Below are 19,418 nucleotides of genomic sequence, written 5' to 3'. Positions count from 1 at the left end.
GGAGCCATTAGTGTGAAGTCTGACGTAATGTCATCTTGCAGCTCTTTTAGGGTGTGAATCCAAATCGGTGGCTGTATAAGATTTGATTGAGGGTCACTGATTATAACTGTCATCAAAGGTCTTGTCTTTCAGATTTTTTACAATGTGTACAACAAGGAGTTTCATAATAAATCTATCCGTTAGGATTCCTGTTCAGTTCAGTAGCAAATGCTCGGCTGCCGCAGGGCTTCCTAGAATTTTGTGATTTAAGTTCTTCCATCTTGGCCAGGGCACTCGGTTCTGCTGCAAGGTTTTTTTGAGCCAATCACAGAAGCTGTAAATGGCATGTGACTAATGACTGTAGAGCTATAAAAAAAAATAAAAAAAACGAGCTGTGGCGTCAAAGGCAGCAGACAGAGAACGCTTTGGACACTGAAAAAATATCAACAACAATGTAAAATTAAAAAGCAGCCATTATTATCAATGTTAAAAAAAGATAGTGGAAATTGTGATACTTGTTTTTCAAGTATTTTTTGATGAACAAAAAATTCAAATTAACCTCATTTACACATGTTAAATTTAAGATTTTTTTTTTTTTTTACAGCATGGTGTGACTGCATCATCTACAGTATCTAATTAGATAACCAGCAAAACCTTGACCTCATCATGTGAAGCTGATTCCTCATTGGCATTGATTCATACAAATGGATTACAAGCTTTTCATTTGCACAATGGCTTTCCGCTGTACTAAAATACACTACGGGACCTCTGTTGGATTCAGAGAGGAGAACGAACATATTCAAAATGATGAAGTACACTACAACCAAACAGTCCCCTTTAGATAGGAAAATAAAAGATTTACCCTTGTCCTGATTCCAGGTTGTTGTCATCTAGTGGCTTGAAAGGCACATACTATCAGTGAAGACAACTGATGCTGTCAATACATGAATGGCACAGGAAGACAGGACATCCACTTGTCATTCTTTCCATTCATGTGTTTCTGTGAAGGATCGCAGGTATTATTTAGCCAGTTCACTCTGACTGAATCTTATTCTCTAGAGTGACAAGTATAGAAAGCATTCCAGAAAGCTTCATCATGTTACATAACAACACACACACAATAGCTATTATTACAAACAATGCAGCTCTAAGAAAAAAGTAAAACTCACCCTCAGCCATAAACGAACTTTAATCTCTGTATTCATCCACTGACATGGTAGATTTGTATTTTATTTATTTACTTTAGCCTACTGTGTCATTATTCAAATTCACACTTGTGAGTGTGACAACTCCTGCATTTACATTTTCCGTTCCATTTTTATGAACAATTGACATATTACTGCAGATATTATTGATGCGTCTTTCACTAAATACTACTGAAGTAACAGAGGCATTTAAAGTGCTAAGGTGGAAAGACAAAACTGTTGAATATTAATGAGTATCATGTCTTGTCTGGTACTAAACGTATGTGCTATTTTAAAGCTTTTTTTTTCTTTTTTTATTCTGGAAATTGGTTAAAAAAAAAAACGTTAAGTTTATTCTCAGCATCTTTATCACAGTGCTTACCATATCCAAAGATTATCATCATCTAACACCTGCACATTTGACATCTTTTCTAATTTCCGAAACCAAAAAGCATAAATATAGGTTTTACATGCAAGTATAACTCATAATACTTAGAATTTTATGTTTATTAACATTATAAATCACTGAAATACATCATCCAATAAATTAAAGCAAAATCTCACACACACATTGCGAGATGGATTAAGATTTGTATGCTCTCGGCCATCCAAAATGTGCATGAAGAACAGCTGTGACGAAAACTCAGTAGCACCACACAAAAATTACAGATTAGGAGAAACAATAAGTAAAGAAATATAAATACAAAATACCAAAGTAGGACTATAAAATATGGTTTTGCAGCGGCCCCAACATAAGGTCAGCAGAGATACTCAGATCATCTCTAATTTAGGTCAGAGAGTCCAGGCTATATATACTCTATTATAAATTGAAAAAAAAGAAGAAAAAAGTCAGTGGAATAGAGTTGTTGACTCTTTAATCCTATCTCCAGGGGCCTGTGACCTTGTTCAGAGCTCATTGTAAGAGTCAGAGTGAATCTTATATAAATGCAGAGCCACTTTCCACCAACTGCTTACATTATAGGCTGCTCAAGGCTTTTCCAGACCATTGGGAAGTAGTTTATGAGGGGGAAATTTGCTTTTTTACTTTCTTTTTATTTATTTTGGGTGATGAATATTAACAAAAGGCTTCAGTCCTGCAGTGCAAATTGCCAGATAGCAGCCATCAGCACCTCTGACTAACAGTCACACGTTACATCTAATCTGGACCTCTTGACTAAGAAACATTCACAAGCCTACATGTTTCCAGTCCCTTTCCATGTTAGAGAAGCTGCTGAGGTGAGGACTGTATGAATTGATTGCTGTGGTTTGCACTGTGGAAGCATCATAAACACACTGGTTTACTCGTCACAAATGGTTTGAATTAATATGCAAGAATCATGAAGCCACAGGACAATTTTCTAGGACAATTATAAGTGGAAAACCAACTAAATATCCATTATTTAAAGCAACTGTAAGCAGTTTTGTGTATTTTTGTGACTTTAGAGCCCCCTACATTTAAGTGAGTGTAATCCATTGCCTAAATATATAACTAATACATATATAATGTAATTACACTATAGTTGTACAAAAGCATTTGATTCTGACATAAGGAAGATTCTCACAATTTTGGCTAACATTCTGTCAAGGTTCTCTCAAAGTAGATCAACAAGCAGTCTTCCAGTAACAGAATGTTTGTTTAGAGTTTCATCTGGTCTTCAATGCTCTCAAAATATATTATTATTATTTATTTTATATATTTTTAATGTTGCTTCTTGTACAGAACATTCAGGTACTTTTAAAAATAGCGCTCCAATAATGTTTGCAAAATTATAAAATAAATCGGACGTTTTGAACATTCAAAGAACATCGAGAAATGACATTTTCTTTCAATAATGACAATAACAGAATGTTCTTAGAAACATATTTTTTGTAAGCTGGGACCAACCTTTTCACAGAATTTGTTCCAAATTACATAATCTCAGAACAGATGTTCAGGAGAGTTTGGAAAGAAAAAAATTATGTACAGCTGCTTTAATTAAAAAATATACAAATGCAGTTTTACGGGTATTGAGAAATAAAGTCTGCCTTAATTTGCAAGTGCATTTATAAACAGTAAATCAATGAACATTATGAATTTTACAATGCAACTATTAATATAATAAGGGGTGAACATTAGAATTAGAGTCAATAGAACAGGAAAGGGAAGGGCAGTGAAGACGTGACAATGTTCTCACAAATAATATGACCTGGTGGCTTTAGCTAATAGGATAACTTATCATTTATAACACTTGATTATGTCACCCGACGGCGTCCAGACAACAAATCACACGCAAGTCAGCAGACACACTATTGACCTACATGATAACTGTGAGTGACTGGATATACAGAATGTGTTCACTGCTAAACGTGTGTCACCGCTAAATGAAGAGTTGCTTATCAGGTGAACATTCTGGCAACATCAGTAAATATGCAAACCAACCTCGTCAAATCATAAACTCGTCTATGAAGAACACTTACCATCAAAATTAAAAGGTAACCGTATCTCTCAGGAGAGATAGAGAGAGTGACAGTGCATTTGAACTGCGTCAAAGACCATTATCTGAGATTGTGTATGTAACTTTGACAAAACAGCAGCCTTTAAAAGCAATGGAGTGTTTTGACTGGGCACTTTCCCAAAACTAATCTTGTTAAAAGTGTTTTTCCTATAAACCCTAGGGACTCCCAGATGCTGGCATAATAATCCCACTAAAGCATCCCTGAAATCCAGCAGAAAGGCAAATCTGCATCTGAAAGGTACAGTTCATTAAAGCCATGGGCTCTGAGACCAGAATTTAGAAGACAATTTTTCACAATAATATGGGTTACTGTAGACTGCATGGAAAGTGAGGATCAGTGAGGAGCCTATTTTATATTAATAAGAAAGCATGCAGACAATCACAACTATGAATATTCACATGTGGATACAGAAACATGAGAAATCATACAGTCAAGATCATTTGTTGAGCGCACTTTCTCATTAACATTCAATAATATATATACAACTATATGCATTGGCCTAACAGTGCTGGAAAAAAAATCTACAAATGTATTCAATCAGCATCAAGAATAATTGGTTATCAAAGTGCTTGTTTTTATTATGATGTTGGTGGGAATACCTAAAACTCAAAGCTGAAGTGTTTAACAGCGAAGATAAAGTCAATTTGTTAAAAGTATTGATAATTGTAATCTTTATCAAATCTGAAAATGAATATATATATTTTTAGACAGTACATTATAATGTTATGATGCCTAAATTCACTTTATTCATTCTGAATGACTGATTGATTTTAGCTTTTATTGTTTTGTTTTTAATATATTTCAATGAAGTAGTATTAGAAAGCATCAAACATTTATCTATATCAGCCATTATAATTAAAACACTTTTACATACAGTATATACATAAACAATTACACACATTACCTTTATAGAAACATTAAAATATCCATGTTTCTGTCCTAGAGTGATTACACATGTAGACAAGGCTCTACCCTTCATTGAATTTAATTTCTGGCTATGTAAAAAATAGGTGTTTGAAAGTTCTCGTCACATTGTGTTATTTTTAATCTTCTGCAGACGCAGGGAACTGTTTATTCCTATGGCCTGCAGCACGACTTTTTAATGGATGAAGAAGAGATGGATGTATCTAAATACATATTCTGAGCAGCGTCAATCCATAACTGAGACACTGATCGCTGCTTTTCCCACAGAACTGTCATTCTTCCCTGAGAGGAGATGCTTATCTCCACACCACTGAAAGAAGCCTTAAAGGGGATCCTCTTTCAAAAATAAAGACCCTGTTTACCCCGTAGCCTGTGGTTGCCCATTTTTCACCTCAAAACAGGCAAAAGTACAACAAATACAACACAGCCAAATTTCAGGTGTCAGCTGTAACTGCATGCAGGTTCATTTTTGAGCCCTGTGTAAAGGAGACAAAAAGGAGGAAGGGATAATTCCAATGACCAAGAGTCTGTTAAGATGTTGTCCTGAAGTATAAATAAGTAGTAGTGCAGCAAGTATTCAGTCGATCCCAGCAGCTTCCGCAGTGACAGAGGCTGCCTCCACCGGAGCACCTGGGAGCTGTCTGGATGGGCCACCGCTGCGCCCCTCTGAGAGGAGGGCAGGACTGGACTCTGACGTCACAATGATAGAAGGGATCCGAGCCAACAGTCTTTTCTCATCCAAGTTCTCTGAGACTGTATTTGCCTTAATGTGACAGAGAAAGGATAGTCAGTCAGCTGAAAATGTGGAAACTGATAAAACTGTAAAATCGTTTGTAACATTACATTACTGTCACTTTTGGTCAATTGTATGCATCCATGCTGAATAAATATGTGTGTGTGTACCTGTTTATGCTACATCGTGAGGACCAATTGTCCCCATAAGGATAGTAAAACCTGAAATGTTTGACATTGTGAAGGGAAAAATATTTTTAAAGATTATAAATGAACTTTATCTGAAAGTGTAACACTGCAAACAGGTTTTCTGTAAGGGGTAGGTTTAGGGTAGCCTGACTATTTCAGACTTCGTACTTCCGCTCAATTTCAGTTCGCTTCTGTACACAGTCTGAGATAGCAAACCATCTCCCAGTTTTCCTCCGGCTCCAAACCAGCCGGCCAATCAACAAACAGAGGGCGGGAGCTAAGAGCCGTGACATAGATGCTAAACTAAGTGTAAGCGCCAAGGTTAAGATTGTAGTTTAGGTTAGGGAAATCGAAAACAACAGCGGACATGGAGACATGGGATACTATTCGCTCTGTTGTGGAGAATATTCCCAACATTTGCCACCTGAAGCCCAAACAAGAAGAGTGTTTGTTTCATGTTTTGAATGGAGGGATCCATTTCTCTGTCACCTTGTCGGGAGTAGTTGTGGCCCTACTCCCAACCGGTTTTTGGGAAAAGTTTAATTTATCAACTGTAACCGATCGTCAGCAAGAAACTGGGGAGGCAGAAGTCCAGCAAGGCGATAATTGTGATTGTCGAAACTCGCTCGATGGTTTTGTTGTCGTAGCATTCCTGTGTTTACAGTGGAAGTGTGAGGCGGCTGAGCATAACACACGTCATAGCCAGACGTTATGTGACTGGTTTATGGGTAACAAATGATTTTAAACTTCAGACAACCCCCCACCCCCACCCCACGAGAAAGTAAATGATTGTCAATTATGCCCTTCCAGACTCTGTCTACGAAGCAAAGCGAAGTAGCAGTGATTAATATTACCAGGCTAAGTTTAGGCTTAGGGTATAGAAAATATTGTTTGGTCAGTATAAAAGTAAAAGCAGTCCCCACAATTCACAGAAAAAAGACATGTGTGTTTTATTAATATGTACACTTCATGAGATCAGGCTGGGAGTGCATAAGCAGGTATTAGACTTGCTTGTTGGAATCAATGAAAACTCCCACAGTGCACTGGCACCCAAATCTTGCCACAGTCATGTTGATGCTCAGCAATACAGGAATGTTTTTCAGCTTGATCTGCTGAGAACTTTCTGGACTAGAGTTTGTGTTTACATTCACCGACAGGTTTGCTTCCTGTCATTGCTTCTAACATTGGGTTCCAGTCGCTACAGTGTAGCTTGGCCTCTCTGATTAACACTACTGCGTCTCAACACAAGACAATTGGATGCCTAATTTGACCTTGTGGGTTGGTTTCATATAAAGTCTGTTTTTTGTGCATCTCTTCTCTCTGATGATCAAGCTATAGCTGTTTTCTTCTTCAGAATGTGACTAATTGATATCTTGCATGCTTTATGCTTATTATGTATGCTTAACCAAACAACTCCTTCATAACACAAAAGATTAATAAATAGGAATGTATACCACCATTGAATCTGTTTGGAGGGGACTAATGTTCCCTGAAGAGTTTAGTAAAATTGTGTTTCACAAATGGAATTTCAGTCCCATATTAATCAAACACATCAGTGTTTTCTCTTACACAACCTAAAAAAAAGATTACAGAACAGTTTTTTTTCAGCGTCCTCTGAGAAATCTGCTCCAGGAATATCTAAGACTGTTGCATTATTATTATTTCTCCTCCTATATTTGATCTTTCTTGAAAAAATGTCGTTCAATTCCCTCTCTTAGTTACATAATCACATGTACATCTGCTTTTGTGACGCACAGACCTTCTGTTACATCCATTTCCAGACAACAGACACTTGCATGTTAATAACTACAGAGATCTCCTGTTTATGCATCGGTACATGAAGTGACTGACATCATATGTTAATAACTGTAACTCAAACATAATTAGTAAACTAATTCAGTCTAAAAAAGAGCACTTACAGAGGACGAGAGACAACTGGACAGGCTGACCTCAGCCATGGAGATCTCATCTTTGTCGCCCACCGTCTGAAAGAGATGGAATTTATGATTTTTCACATTCTTCAAGTTCAGATCTTTAATCGCTGCTTAAGTTAGCTCACTGCCAGTCTCCTAGTGTTTAAAATGGGCTGTGACCAACAAAAACTGAGGCGGAAGGGCAAAGCAAAAGGTGCCACCCAGTGGATGCACTAATGCCGTTCATCTTGATGACATGGGATGAGCTTCTGTTTATGGGGATTATTTCTCTAAAACCAGCAGATTAGAGCAGGAGAATTAAGGCAGGCTTAATCTCAATGTAATGGACCCTCATTCGAGTCTGCTCTTTAAAGAAACGTCCGTGCACTGACCCACACTATATCTACATCTTTCCCTTGCTCTACTGGCTCATGACCTGATTAACATTATATTAACAAAAGGAGACTTTGGGAGCCAAATCAATGTGATTTGACATTTATTCTTATAAAACGTATTCTTAAAAATAGTTTTTGTGACTGGAAACTAGAAACAATGTGACATTATATATCCTTTTGACTGGTAAATGATATGCAGAAAACTTGGATTTGTCTCAGTTCATTAACATGGTAGTGTGATTGACTAACTATTTCTCTTTATGTTGTATGATCGCTCCAGTGAAGCAGATCAGTGGTTCTCAATGGTGCGTCTCAATCCAAAAATGGGTCACTAGTCTGTTCTGATAAAGCTGAGAATTAAACATAAATAAAAATAATAATAATTAATAAATAATTATTCCTCTTTATAGAAGTTACATAAATTCAATTTAATAATTAAAATATAATTTTTTTATAGTAAAAATATTTTTTAAACATGGTAAAATGTTATTTATTTATTTGTATTCAATAATAAATAACGCATGACTGCACTGGTTGTCCTTATCATTAAAAATTACCAGCTCATAAGAGGAATCCAATTATGCTGGCTGCACTTTATGTGTTTGATTCACTAAAAAGAACTGGCTCACAAGAGTCATTCGTTCTGTAAAACAGATCAGACTGGCTGCGCTGCATGTGTTTGATTCATTAAAAATGCCTCATGAGAGTCTGACTATATTGGTATTGCTATATGTGTTTGATTTACTAAAAGGAACCAGTTCATAAAAGTAATTCACTCAGGAATCAATCAGTTCACTGGATGCATTGTATATATGATTCACTGAAGAAATCGATTCATAAGACATTTTTTTTAATATATAGAGCACACCAGTTGCACTGAATGTTTTTGGTCGTATACTGCTCTGTGCTGAAGACTCAGTAGTGATGCCACTGAATAAGCAGTGCATGACTCTCAGTCAGAAAATTTTTATACAATTTTCGATAATAACTTTTGATAATGTTTCCCTTGTGATGTATCATTTAAATGAAACTAAAAAAAACTATCATTATTCAGCAATACCAGTACCAGGCTAAATTAAAAAAAAAAGCAAGAAGAGCTGTGTGTAGATCTCAGAAAAGTGATCGCTCCGTTTCATCTAAGAAAAAATGGTGAAGCCCGAATCTCCCTCAAATTTCATTGATGTGCAGTCAAAAGAAATCACAGAAAGAACATCATTAGCACATATAAGCATGCACACTCTTATCATTTGTCACAGAACTATGCTGGTGGAAACTGTCTTCAAGATATGAAGGATGGAATGAAATTTCCAAATGAATTTTAAATCTGATGAAGTCGTTTCCTGTCTGAAATGAATGTGGTCTTCCCAATTGCATATATCAAGGTGCACTAAGTGAGCTGGAAAGCTTTTGATTAATGAAATTAGATATAAAACTTCTTGAAGACTCTCACTTACGCTGATGTATGTACAGGTCCGGTTCAAGATTGGCTCAGCTAGACTCTGGGCCGAGGTTCTGTCGAAGATACCTGAGTCTCTGCTCTTGACATTCAGCCTCAGAGAGCTGGTGTGCTTGAAGTCTGACAAATCTTTACGGATGTCAGATGAGACCTGACGACTAGCAGAGCGTGAACTCACGCTGGTGAGATCTGCCTCTGTATCTGTCCAGCCCTGTCCATAAACAACACACACTGCATGCTGATCAAACAGCTTCAAGAGAAATCCAAAAAGAATAATTGTGAGGTTGCTGTTACCTTTTGGATGAGGAAGGACAGAAACATACTTTACACAAATGCAAACGAGAGTGCTTGGCCACTTTTCACCTAAAATTTTTAATTTTGCCATCATATACTATGGGTGCACGATAAATATCGGCCAATAATTAATGCGCATCTCGGCAGTAAAGCCGGTTCTCTAATCAGTGGTAAATTCCGTCAGGTGCGTGATTTCCCATAGAGCAGCTGTTACTACACAGAGCCGTTGTTAACTGACAAACTGCGTAAATCCACATTCATTATCACCATTGATTTGCGCAGCTTGTCAGTTAAACACCAGCTCTGGAATTTACAGCCGATTAGAGACCGGCTTTATTGACGAGATGCGCATTAATTATCAGCCGATATTTATCGTGCACACTTATCATATACTCATTGTTATCTTTTTCCAAATCTGTATTCACCTGATGACAGAAATGATGACAGAATTTAAATTTTTAGATGAACTATCCCTTTAAATGTACTTTACATGCATTACTGAGGTGGTCATACTTTATTTTTAGGTCCAATTCTTGCTATTAACATACCATTAACGATGACTTTAGGATCAATAAACTCTTAATGTGTTGCTTATTAATAGTTAGTAAGGTAATTGTTAAATTTAAGTATTGGGTGTTAGGATTAGGGATGTAGAATATGGTCATGCAGTAGGGGTGTAACGGTACGTGTATTCGTACCAGACTGTTTCGGTACAGGGCTTTCGGTACGGTGCACGTGTGTACCGAATGACCGAATGCAATATTTTGTGAGTGGAACATAAGTACATTTTCGTGTTTCCAAACGAACATATTAAGTGGCGGAAGTCTCTGCGTTCAGTGCAAATCCAGCCCTGCAGCTGCTTCTAAGGCCGGTGACACACTGTCTGCGTGGCGTGAGCGTGCGTTTCTGCTGCGTGTCAGTTGCGTGATGGCTGCTTCGCGTTTTCTGTGTCTTTACACACCAGAATCATGCCTGACGCGGTGCTGGCGCGCTGCTGCTACTGTAGGTGACATAGAGGGAGACCACCGACAGACCAGGATCTTCTCTTCACGACAACAATATCCATACTCCATGTTGAGCATAAATATAAAGCCTACTGATAAAGGACACTGTCAACAATATCTACGGCAAAATAGACTATGTTTGACAGGTGCAATATGCCTGTGTGTCACCGGCCTAAGGTTTTCAAAAGGCATCAAGCGAGTGTGAACATCACTACAACTAGAAAAAAAAAGGTTGTAATTCAAACGCCGCTCCCGTCGGCATTTAAACAGACCTTTGCTCTTAATTTCCGATCTGTCCAACGCAATAATGAAATCTGAGCAGGTCTAAAAACTGAAACTGTTGATGCTGCACTTTACACTTTGGAAAAGTTATATATATTTTTTTTAAATATGAGCAGGCCTAGAAGCTGGGATTGGTAATGCTGCACTGTAATCATAGTTATTTATATTTTTCATTATATTTTATTATATGATATTGGTTTGAGACTGAGAGTATTTTATTTAGTGGAGAACTTTGCAGCAGTATTTTATTTCTTATTCTTTTTGTATTTTATATATATTTTATTAAAAAGTATTTTTAAAAAGTGTAAACAAATTGTTAAAAAAAGTTTATAGTAATAAACAACTTGCAGTTTAATGTTTGCATTTCTTTCCCTTACTGTACCGAAAATGAACCGAACCGTGACTTTAAAACCGAGCTACGTACCGAACCGTGATTTTTGCGTACCGTTACACCCCTATCATGCAGAATATGTAAGCACTAATAAATAGCCAGTTTGTTAATAATGGGCATCCTAATGAGTAGCTAATTAACAGTGAGAATTGGCCCCTATACAAAAGTGTTATTGTGTGTTATAATCAAATTCTCGTGGTGATGTCCTCATGCAGCTAATGCAATGTGTACAGTACTTTCATCACATTGTTAATCACAGGGAGAGAAATCATCAAAAACAACAAAAACAGCGAAAATGCTACAGAAAGTGAACAAAATGCCACAGTTATTAGAATGGTGTCTACACTGAATTCCTCTGTTAGTTATCTATTACCTAACATTTGATATATTGCATAATATTCTGTTCTTGGTCTATTAAGTTACAGATTGGCCATTTGATAAAATTTCAAAACTCAAAAATCAATTTCACGGGACAATTATCACTCTCTAACAATTTCTGACACTAGTTATATTATTCAGACAGAATTTGGGTTCACAAACATGTAGAGTTTGTTTCTTACCGACTCGCTGTCAGACACAGAGGACAAGCGTGTCTTTCCGGCACGGTGCATGTTGCTGGTCTCTGAGGACTGGCTTGTCAAAGTAGAGCGTCGTGTGGACATAAAGCTACTGCTGCTGAACCGGTCTCTATGAGGCACACACAGCAGGACTCCCAGACATGGTATATATTTTGCAATGGCAGACCTGAAAGAGAAGTGATATGTGAAAGAAGGACTGGAACATTGAGAGAGGAAACTGCATACTGCAGTTCACATCAGCTTTCTATATCTGTCAATGAAATATTAATACAACTTTTGGTTTAAATAGCCTTCCATTTTTAAGGGGCATGGTAATTTTGAACTCATAGTGTCCTATGTCAAAACCAAACTTTACAGCTCAAATCAATCCTTCCCAAGGCTCCCATTATTTCCAGGTGATAAGAATGGGTAAATGATGGCCTCATCATTTAGGTGCTTCATCATGAGGCATTAATCTTCAGATCTGTTATGAGCAGCACATGGCCTAATGCATCCAGAGCAGATCAATCTGAAGTAAATCTGACTTTTAAAGGTCAGAATCTACCTCTGTCATCTATAGGTACTTGTGCTTGCACTCTGTACACAAAACCGCAGATCGATTTGGGTTTGCCTGGCCTTGAAGCACGCAGCCTGCATGTTCGTGGAACAATGTTTCATTTCACTGGACAGGTCTCTTGGTATTGGAAACCAGGGTGTGTAATAAATTGGAGCTGCTGGTTTTTGAGTCGGCTGTGCTTCATTGCTTCAATATGCAGCCAGGGTATTTCAATTTTAGTGAGCAATGTAAAATATTGCCAGGATTTGAAATTTCTTACAGTAAGATACAAATAAATAAATATACTACAGTTCAAAAGTTTGGGGTCTGTAAGATTGTTTAAAAAAAAAAAGAAATTAACACTTTTATCCAGCAAGGATGTATTAAATTGATCAAACGTGAAAGACATCTAATGTTACAAAATATTTCTATTTCACATTAATGCTCTCTTCATTAATGTTCTATTTATCAAAAAAAAAAAAATCAATAAAATGCAGCACTATTTACAACATTATTAATAAGAAATAAGCACCAAATCAGCATATTAGAATGATTTCTGAAGGATCACGTGGCACTAAACACTGGAGGGTTAAAAATTCAACTTCGTCATAAAAGGAATGAGTTAGATTTTACAAAAATATAGAAAACAGTTGTTTAAATTGTAATAATATTACTATTTTTACTGTAACAGCTTTGTTGAGCATACGAGATGTCTTTCAAAAACAATTATAAATTCCAGCTTAAACTTGTAAACACTAGTGTGAATTCAGGATTTTTCTATAAATTACATATCAGTTATTTCTTGCTCTTGTTCGCTATGAGGTCACAGTATAATTCATATAATTGTAATAATTTGTGAATGTACATCAACCGATAGGCATGACTATTTATCGTTCTCATTAAATACAACAGAATAGACAGCTGTTGGTAGAAAGGTTTATGATGAGTATCGTCACACCTGTATTTGGGGTGAGTGATGGCATAGATGATTGGGTTATGGATGGCAGATGCTTTGGCAATCACAGCAGGCACAGAGTTCATGTAGGGTGTGAGCATGTCAGCGTAGCTGTGGAAGGAGTGAGAGGACATAACATTACACATCATTATAATGCTTTACTTTCATCTAACCAGCAAGACATCGCCTCACAGCTCCACACAGACATATTAGATTACGAAGAGGCGGTAAATGAGTTAAACCATTGAGTCCTTTGGAAATGAAGCAGCAGGTACGTGGCGTATGTAATCATTAACCTGTCAAAGGGAATCTGATGAAAACAGCTCAGTGAATTTTTATTCACAGTCTCTGACATTTTTCTCGGTGAGGGTGGATGGAAGAAAACAGTGATGGAACAAAACACGTCTTTACATATATATTATATTTTAAATTATACAAAAATATTTTCGTCAGCGATTTATTTGAAGTATCCATATTATATTATATTTTGCCACAGTTATCAAAAAATTAAGTTTCATTGCTAGCTCCCTAGCTACTTATAGCTAACTTGAAAAATATCTGCTTCCCACACGAAACATACTATACCTCACAATGATTGAGATAAATAGATCATTTTGATAATCTTTCATTTAAAGCTATCTGCTCTTTTTAATTTGACATATTTCCGAGTGTCTAGACAGTTTTTGCACTGTCTGAAAATATAACTAGGTTCAAACTTTTTTACTCTTGCACTAACAGTGAATAGTGTGTGTAGGCATAGTTACAGTGACAAGTGAAGTATGACTTAATGCGTCAAATATGTAGCTGTTTTAGTTGCCACAGGTAACTATAAATAATAAAAAAAGTAATAAATAAAACAAACAAAAAATAAGCTGAAGTCAACACTACTTGGCTTACATCATCAAGAAGGATGTAATAAAAGCACTGGTTAGTGGGTGCAAGACATACTGATTCTCACCCAGCAAAAGCAGTAAGAGCCACACACGAGTACGGAGACCAGGAGATGACATACAAAAGAATCACTATGAGTGCTATCTTTGCCATCTTCCATTCATTTTTCATTCGATGCATCTTCTTGATAGAGTCTCTGGGTCCTCCTTCTCCATTGATTTTTCCCACAGCTCTGTTATTCCCATCGTACAGATGTGTAAACAAACAGATAGATACAGTATACACAAGAAGAGACAGCATATACATCAGTTTACAAAGCTGAGGTATTTGTATCGCTAAAATATAGTGCTAATCTAAAATTGATCTCTTATTGATATATTACACTCCTCTTTTTAACTTTTTTTTTTTTTTACTGAAAAACTGTATTTTTCCTCTTTCTGGTCCAGAAACATGGTCAAATATGCTCATAAGCATGGTAAAAGCATGTACCTGTTGGTATCTCGGATGGCCCTGAAGATGAAGAAGTAGCAATACATGATGACAAAAAGTGGGATGAAGAAAACGAAAGTAAAGAGCAGCATTGTGTAGGCTCGTACAGAAGGACTGAAAGTCATGTAATCCCATGAACAGGATGTCAGCAGACCTTCAGGGACATACGCACCTGAGAATATAAAAAATGCAATTACACGCTGCTGCTTCTAAAAGTGAGGAGGTACAATTTCCTTTTTAACAAATGAAGCATATATACATTATATAATCTTGTATTTCACAATGAAATGCCTTTCTTTAAGTGAGTGATTGAAAGCACTTACTCCATCCAAAGAATGGAGGCAGGCTCCAGCCCATAGAGTACACCCAAGCAGCAGAGAGTATTAACAGGGCTCGTTTGCGGGACATAACGCCAATAGATGCCAAAGGACGAGTGATCACAAAGTATCGATCTACTGCAATAATCGTGAGTGTGATCATTGAGCAGATACCAAACAGAGCGCCGCAGAATGCATATAATTCACAACCTGCGGAGAGAGAAAAACACTGTAAAAAGAAATATGCTGAAGGAACCGTTCACCTAAAAATGAAAATTTAATCATCCTCAGTTTGTTTTTTCATTGGAACAGATTTGGAGAAATGAAGCATTGCATCACTTGTTCACCAACGGTGAATGGGTGCCGTAAGAAATGCTGTCCGAACCGCCAATATAACATTAAAGCTATGCACATGACTCCAGTCCATTAATTAACGTCTTGTAAAGTGAAGAACTGCATGTTTCAAAAGGAGGAGTGTCAAGAGTGTTGGACGAGAGAGGACCAGGCCTGGATTTTATTTTGTCTTTTGGTTATGTTTGTGCACGGGAGTTGTCCCCGAGGGGCTGTCATGCTTTTTTGTGTTTATTTTATTATTAAAGTTTTATTTAAATGTTCACCGGTTCCCGTCTCCTTCCCCAGTCCACTGAGGGCTATCCAGTGTCGAGTTTACCCAACTGGTGGAGGCCCGAGCGGCAGTTTGTGTGGGTACCAGAACAAGATTTTTTTTTCTCCTCTCTCCCCTCTCTCGTCTCTGCCTCTCCTCATCCTTTCTTCTCATTTTCTCTTGCCTCGTCTGTCTGTCCATACCCCCAGGTACGCCGTGGCCGCTATGATCGGCTCACCAAGAGGGGGGAGTAGTTTGCAGTTTCTGCGTCTCTGTTCCCATGGCTCTTGGCCCCACCCCTCTTATCATAATGTTAATTGAGGGACTAGAGGACCAGTGGACTAGTGGTGAATGGGAGGCTGTTTGAGAGGAAACCCATTGAAACACTTGCAATACACATAGAAAACGTGTGATACAAATTGAAACACTTGCACATACATGTGAAACACTTGTGCATGCATGTAAAACACTTGCCTGTTCATGTGAGACACTTGCGCATACATGTGAAACGCGTGCACGTATGTGTGAATCACTTGCGCATACATGTGAAACACTTGCGCGTACATGGGAAACACTATATATCTATCAATATAAATCTGTGCATATATATGAAAGACATGTGGTTACATAGAAACTCTTTGCATTTACCCTGTAATCGCCCACGTAGTGTTGTACCTACACAAAGACTGCACTTTCGAACATTCTCGCGTGTGAGAGAGCATAAAAGAGGGCGTGATGTGTAATGGACGAGTCGAAAACGCTAGGCACGTTATACTTTCACTGAAGCAAGCGAACGATCTCGGCATCAGCGCGGAAAGTGAGGAACAAACTGATCTCTGCTTCATTACAGTTTGCACATATTTTTTTTGTCGCAAACGTTGATCTTCCTTCAAAACAGCCGGTAAAAGAGTCGCGCGATAACGCGTGTCATCACTTCGACGTGGCATTAGATCTGGCTTTTGTTCACACAGCGCTCATCCTGGGTTGAACCCGGGTTCAATGTGGGAATCAATCCTGGGACGTGGTTGCTTTCACACAGAAGGCGACCCGGCAATGTTCCGTCAATATGCTGGGTCCGACGTGCAGTGTGAAAGGGGCTTTGGAAACAGAAGCGCAGTTTTTGCAAAGAGTTCCTATGTAACCGCATGTCTTTCTTATATATGCACAGATATATAGTGTTTAACATGTATGCGCAAGTGTTTAACATGTATGCCCAAGTGTTTCGATGTGTATCGCAAGTGTTTCAGTGGGTTTCGTCTCAAACGGCCTCCCATAATTGGTGTGGATAATTGTTATGTTCATATAAATCATCATTCTCATGGCACCCATTCACTGCAGAGGACCCACTGGTGAACAAACGATGTAATGATTTCTCCAAATCTGTTATGATTAAGAAACAAACTCATCTACATGTTAGATGGCCTAAAGGTGTGCACTTTTTCAGCACATTTAGATTTTTAATCCTTTTATGAATTTCATAATACACTGAATAAATAATCCAGTACTGCATTAATAAAGCAAGTCCTTTATATTGTTATATTGTGCCACAGCAATATGGGTTTGTGTTCACTACTGTTTTACTACAAATTCCGGGTATGGGTCATCATACTTGGCCACACGTCACTTCACTTTCATTTTAAATCATACTACACAGTTATAATAAAACAACCACCTCAGTCAAGCTTCTGTATAAAAAGAATAAGACTGGAAAATGGCTTTAGATGAAAAAGAACACATTTTCCTTATCAACATACTGTATGTATTCTAGCTAATTTATACAAGCTACACATGTGGGCAGTGGATGTGTTATTATAATAATAATGGGAAACCCTGTAACCCTGTGAATCTATAATTGCTTTGGAAATGTCACTAATGTGAACAGGTTTTTCATTTTACACTCTGTAAAAAGGTATAAGTTTAAGAAACTGTAATTGAAAATGCCCATATTGACCACTAATTTAAATAATGCTGGAAACCTTTGCTTGATTAGCCTTGGCTATGAGAAGACCTGAGAGATCAAGAATATCAACAAACTCTTTCCCACTGTTTCAATATTATGTATTATGTTCAGATTATCAGAAGATCTTGGGAACGCCCTTCAGTGTGACCGGAAGCTTCCATTATGTCAAAGCTTCAGTCAAGAGAAGTTTTGGGCGAGAGCAGGCAGCATTCAGGCTGTGTGTTTTTCCCTGCCCGCGAAAGAAAGAAAAAAATTGGGGTATTCTTTTCAGAATGGTATACATTTGTGAATTTTATTTTGCATGTTTGTGCAAGTGTTTTATATGCATGGATATGTATATGCGAGTATGTATAGGTGTGTCTGCATGCAACGAGTTTATATGTATGTGTGTGTGTTGTTGTAGGTGTATATGCATGTGTGCTGCCCCCTTGTGGGAAGAGTTGTTTGTGTTTTGAGTTTCGTGCATTTTGTCCACGTATAGATTCCGTAGTTCAGTGATTCTCCTAACAGTCTCACAGCAAGTCGATCTCCAGTGTGTTAAAGTCTGTAAATCATTATTTTGGTTCCCAAAAAGATCTGTCTGTAAGTATTTATTTGATAGTGATTTTAGCTTCCTTTAGATATTGAATTTAGTAATTTTAACATGTTTTCATTTCATAATTCGTAAGGAATATTTGGCGCTAGTATTGTTAGCTTTCCTTTGGCATTTTCCATGTATATTGGTTTCATGGTAATCGCTCACTAATGCAATAGTTTTTGTGAGAGTTTTAGTCATTCTAAGTTACTTATTTTATATTTGTATTGTACATTCACATCATTGAGATTGTAATATGCATTTTCATTGTTTTTGTATGTTACAGTTTTACAGTCCTTCCAGTAAACACACCAACTGAACAAGAAGCTTCCTGGTTCTTTATTGGAGATTGTTAGCTATCTGTAAAGCTAGTTCACACACACTAGTGAAGGCAGAATAGTAAAAAGACAGATGGAAGTTCAATCAAAAGTCAATACAGAAGACAACACTGCTGCCCCAGACCACCAAAGTACAGTTAGCAACGTTGGTGACCTGTGGGAAACGAGATCGAATTGTTCTAACATCTCACGATCCAGTCAGCGGTCGCGGGCCAGTCAAAGGTCCAACGCAAGCATTTTGGCAGCAAAAGCACGCGCTAAAGCAGCTGCCGCTCAAGCACAGGCATCATACGCTGAAAAAGAAGCAGAGGTGATAAAAGAACAAGCCCACATCGAAGCTGAAGCTGCAAAAAAGAAAGCAGAGCTCACCGCTGATCTCCTCAAACTACGTTTACAGAGTGCAGCTGCAGCCGCCAACGCCGAAGCAAAGGTCCTGGAAGCAGCGGCCGAGGATGAAGATGGGTATACCTTGTTTCCAAAAAACAGCGACAACGTCACCCAGCCTATAACAGTTCCACCTGTGCCGACTAATACCCGCATTGCCTCCGCACAAGCTAGCACATTAGTGCTTCCAGCAGCTCAGCAAGAAAAATACAGTGGTGATTTTGTCCAAAATAAAGTCAAAGAGCACAGCATACAAAACAGTGAGATTAGTGAATATGGATTTCAAGAGCTACCTGAGGCACATCCCTCGCAGTATGGCAACACTAGCGGAGCAGATCGTTCTTATGCCCAAAGCTCATTCAAAAATGCCTTTTTCACTTCTCACTCACAGTATCCAACCCCAGTTACTACTGATCATAGATATCAGCCACGCTCTATGAATGAGTCTGCCCCTTTCCAGCCCAAGCTATCGTCTCCATGCCCTGTTGTCAATGCAAACGAGTCCAATTCCCCAGCCACATCAGACTTAGCCAAATATTTGGTTCGCAGAGAGT

General features: G+C 37.8%; 1 protein-coding gene across 1 annotated transcript in view; it reads right to left on the bottom strand.

The window, feature by feature from the left end:
• Positions 1-1,770: 1,770 nt before the first annotated feature.
• LOC113111545 (melanopsin-A-like) overlaps positions 1,771-19,418 on the bottom strand; it is a 33,959-nt gene continuing 16,311 nt past the window's right edge. The window contains exons 4-11 of the mRNA XM_026276362.1: positions 15,011-15,214; positions 14,688-14,859; positions 14,266-14,430; positions 13,311-13,418; positions 11,800-11,983; positions 9,267-9,479; positions 7,424-7,489; positions 1,771-5,346 (exon numbers count right to left, since the gene is read on the bottom strand). Coding sequence (XP_026132147.1) covers positions 5,161-5,346; positions 7,424-7,489; positions 9,267-9,479; positions 11,800-11,983; positions 13,311-13,418; positions 14,266-14,430; positions 14,688-14,859; positions 15,011-15,214 — 1,298 coding nt within the window. The 3' untranslated portion in view covers positions 1,771-5,160. The remainder of the gene's footprint in view (positions 5,347-7,423; positions 7,490-9,266; positions 9,480-11,799; positions 11,984-13,310; positions 13,419-14,265; positions 14,431-14,687; positions 14,860-15,010; positions 15,215-19,418) is intronic.

Source organism: Carassius auratus, chromosome 12 (genome assembly GCF_003368295.1).
Source record: "Carassius auratus strain Wakin chromosome 12, ASM336829v1, whole genome shotgun sequence".
In the NCBI taxonomy this organism is placed as follows: Eukaryota; Metazoa; Chordata; class Actinopteri; order Cypriniformes; family Cyprinidae; genus Carassius; species Carassius auratus.
Note: the sequence above shows the minus strand (reverse complement) of the source record. Positions and strands in the feature narration are given on the sequence as shown.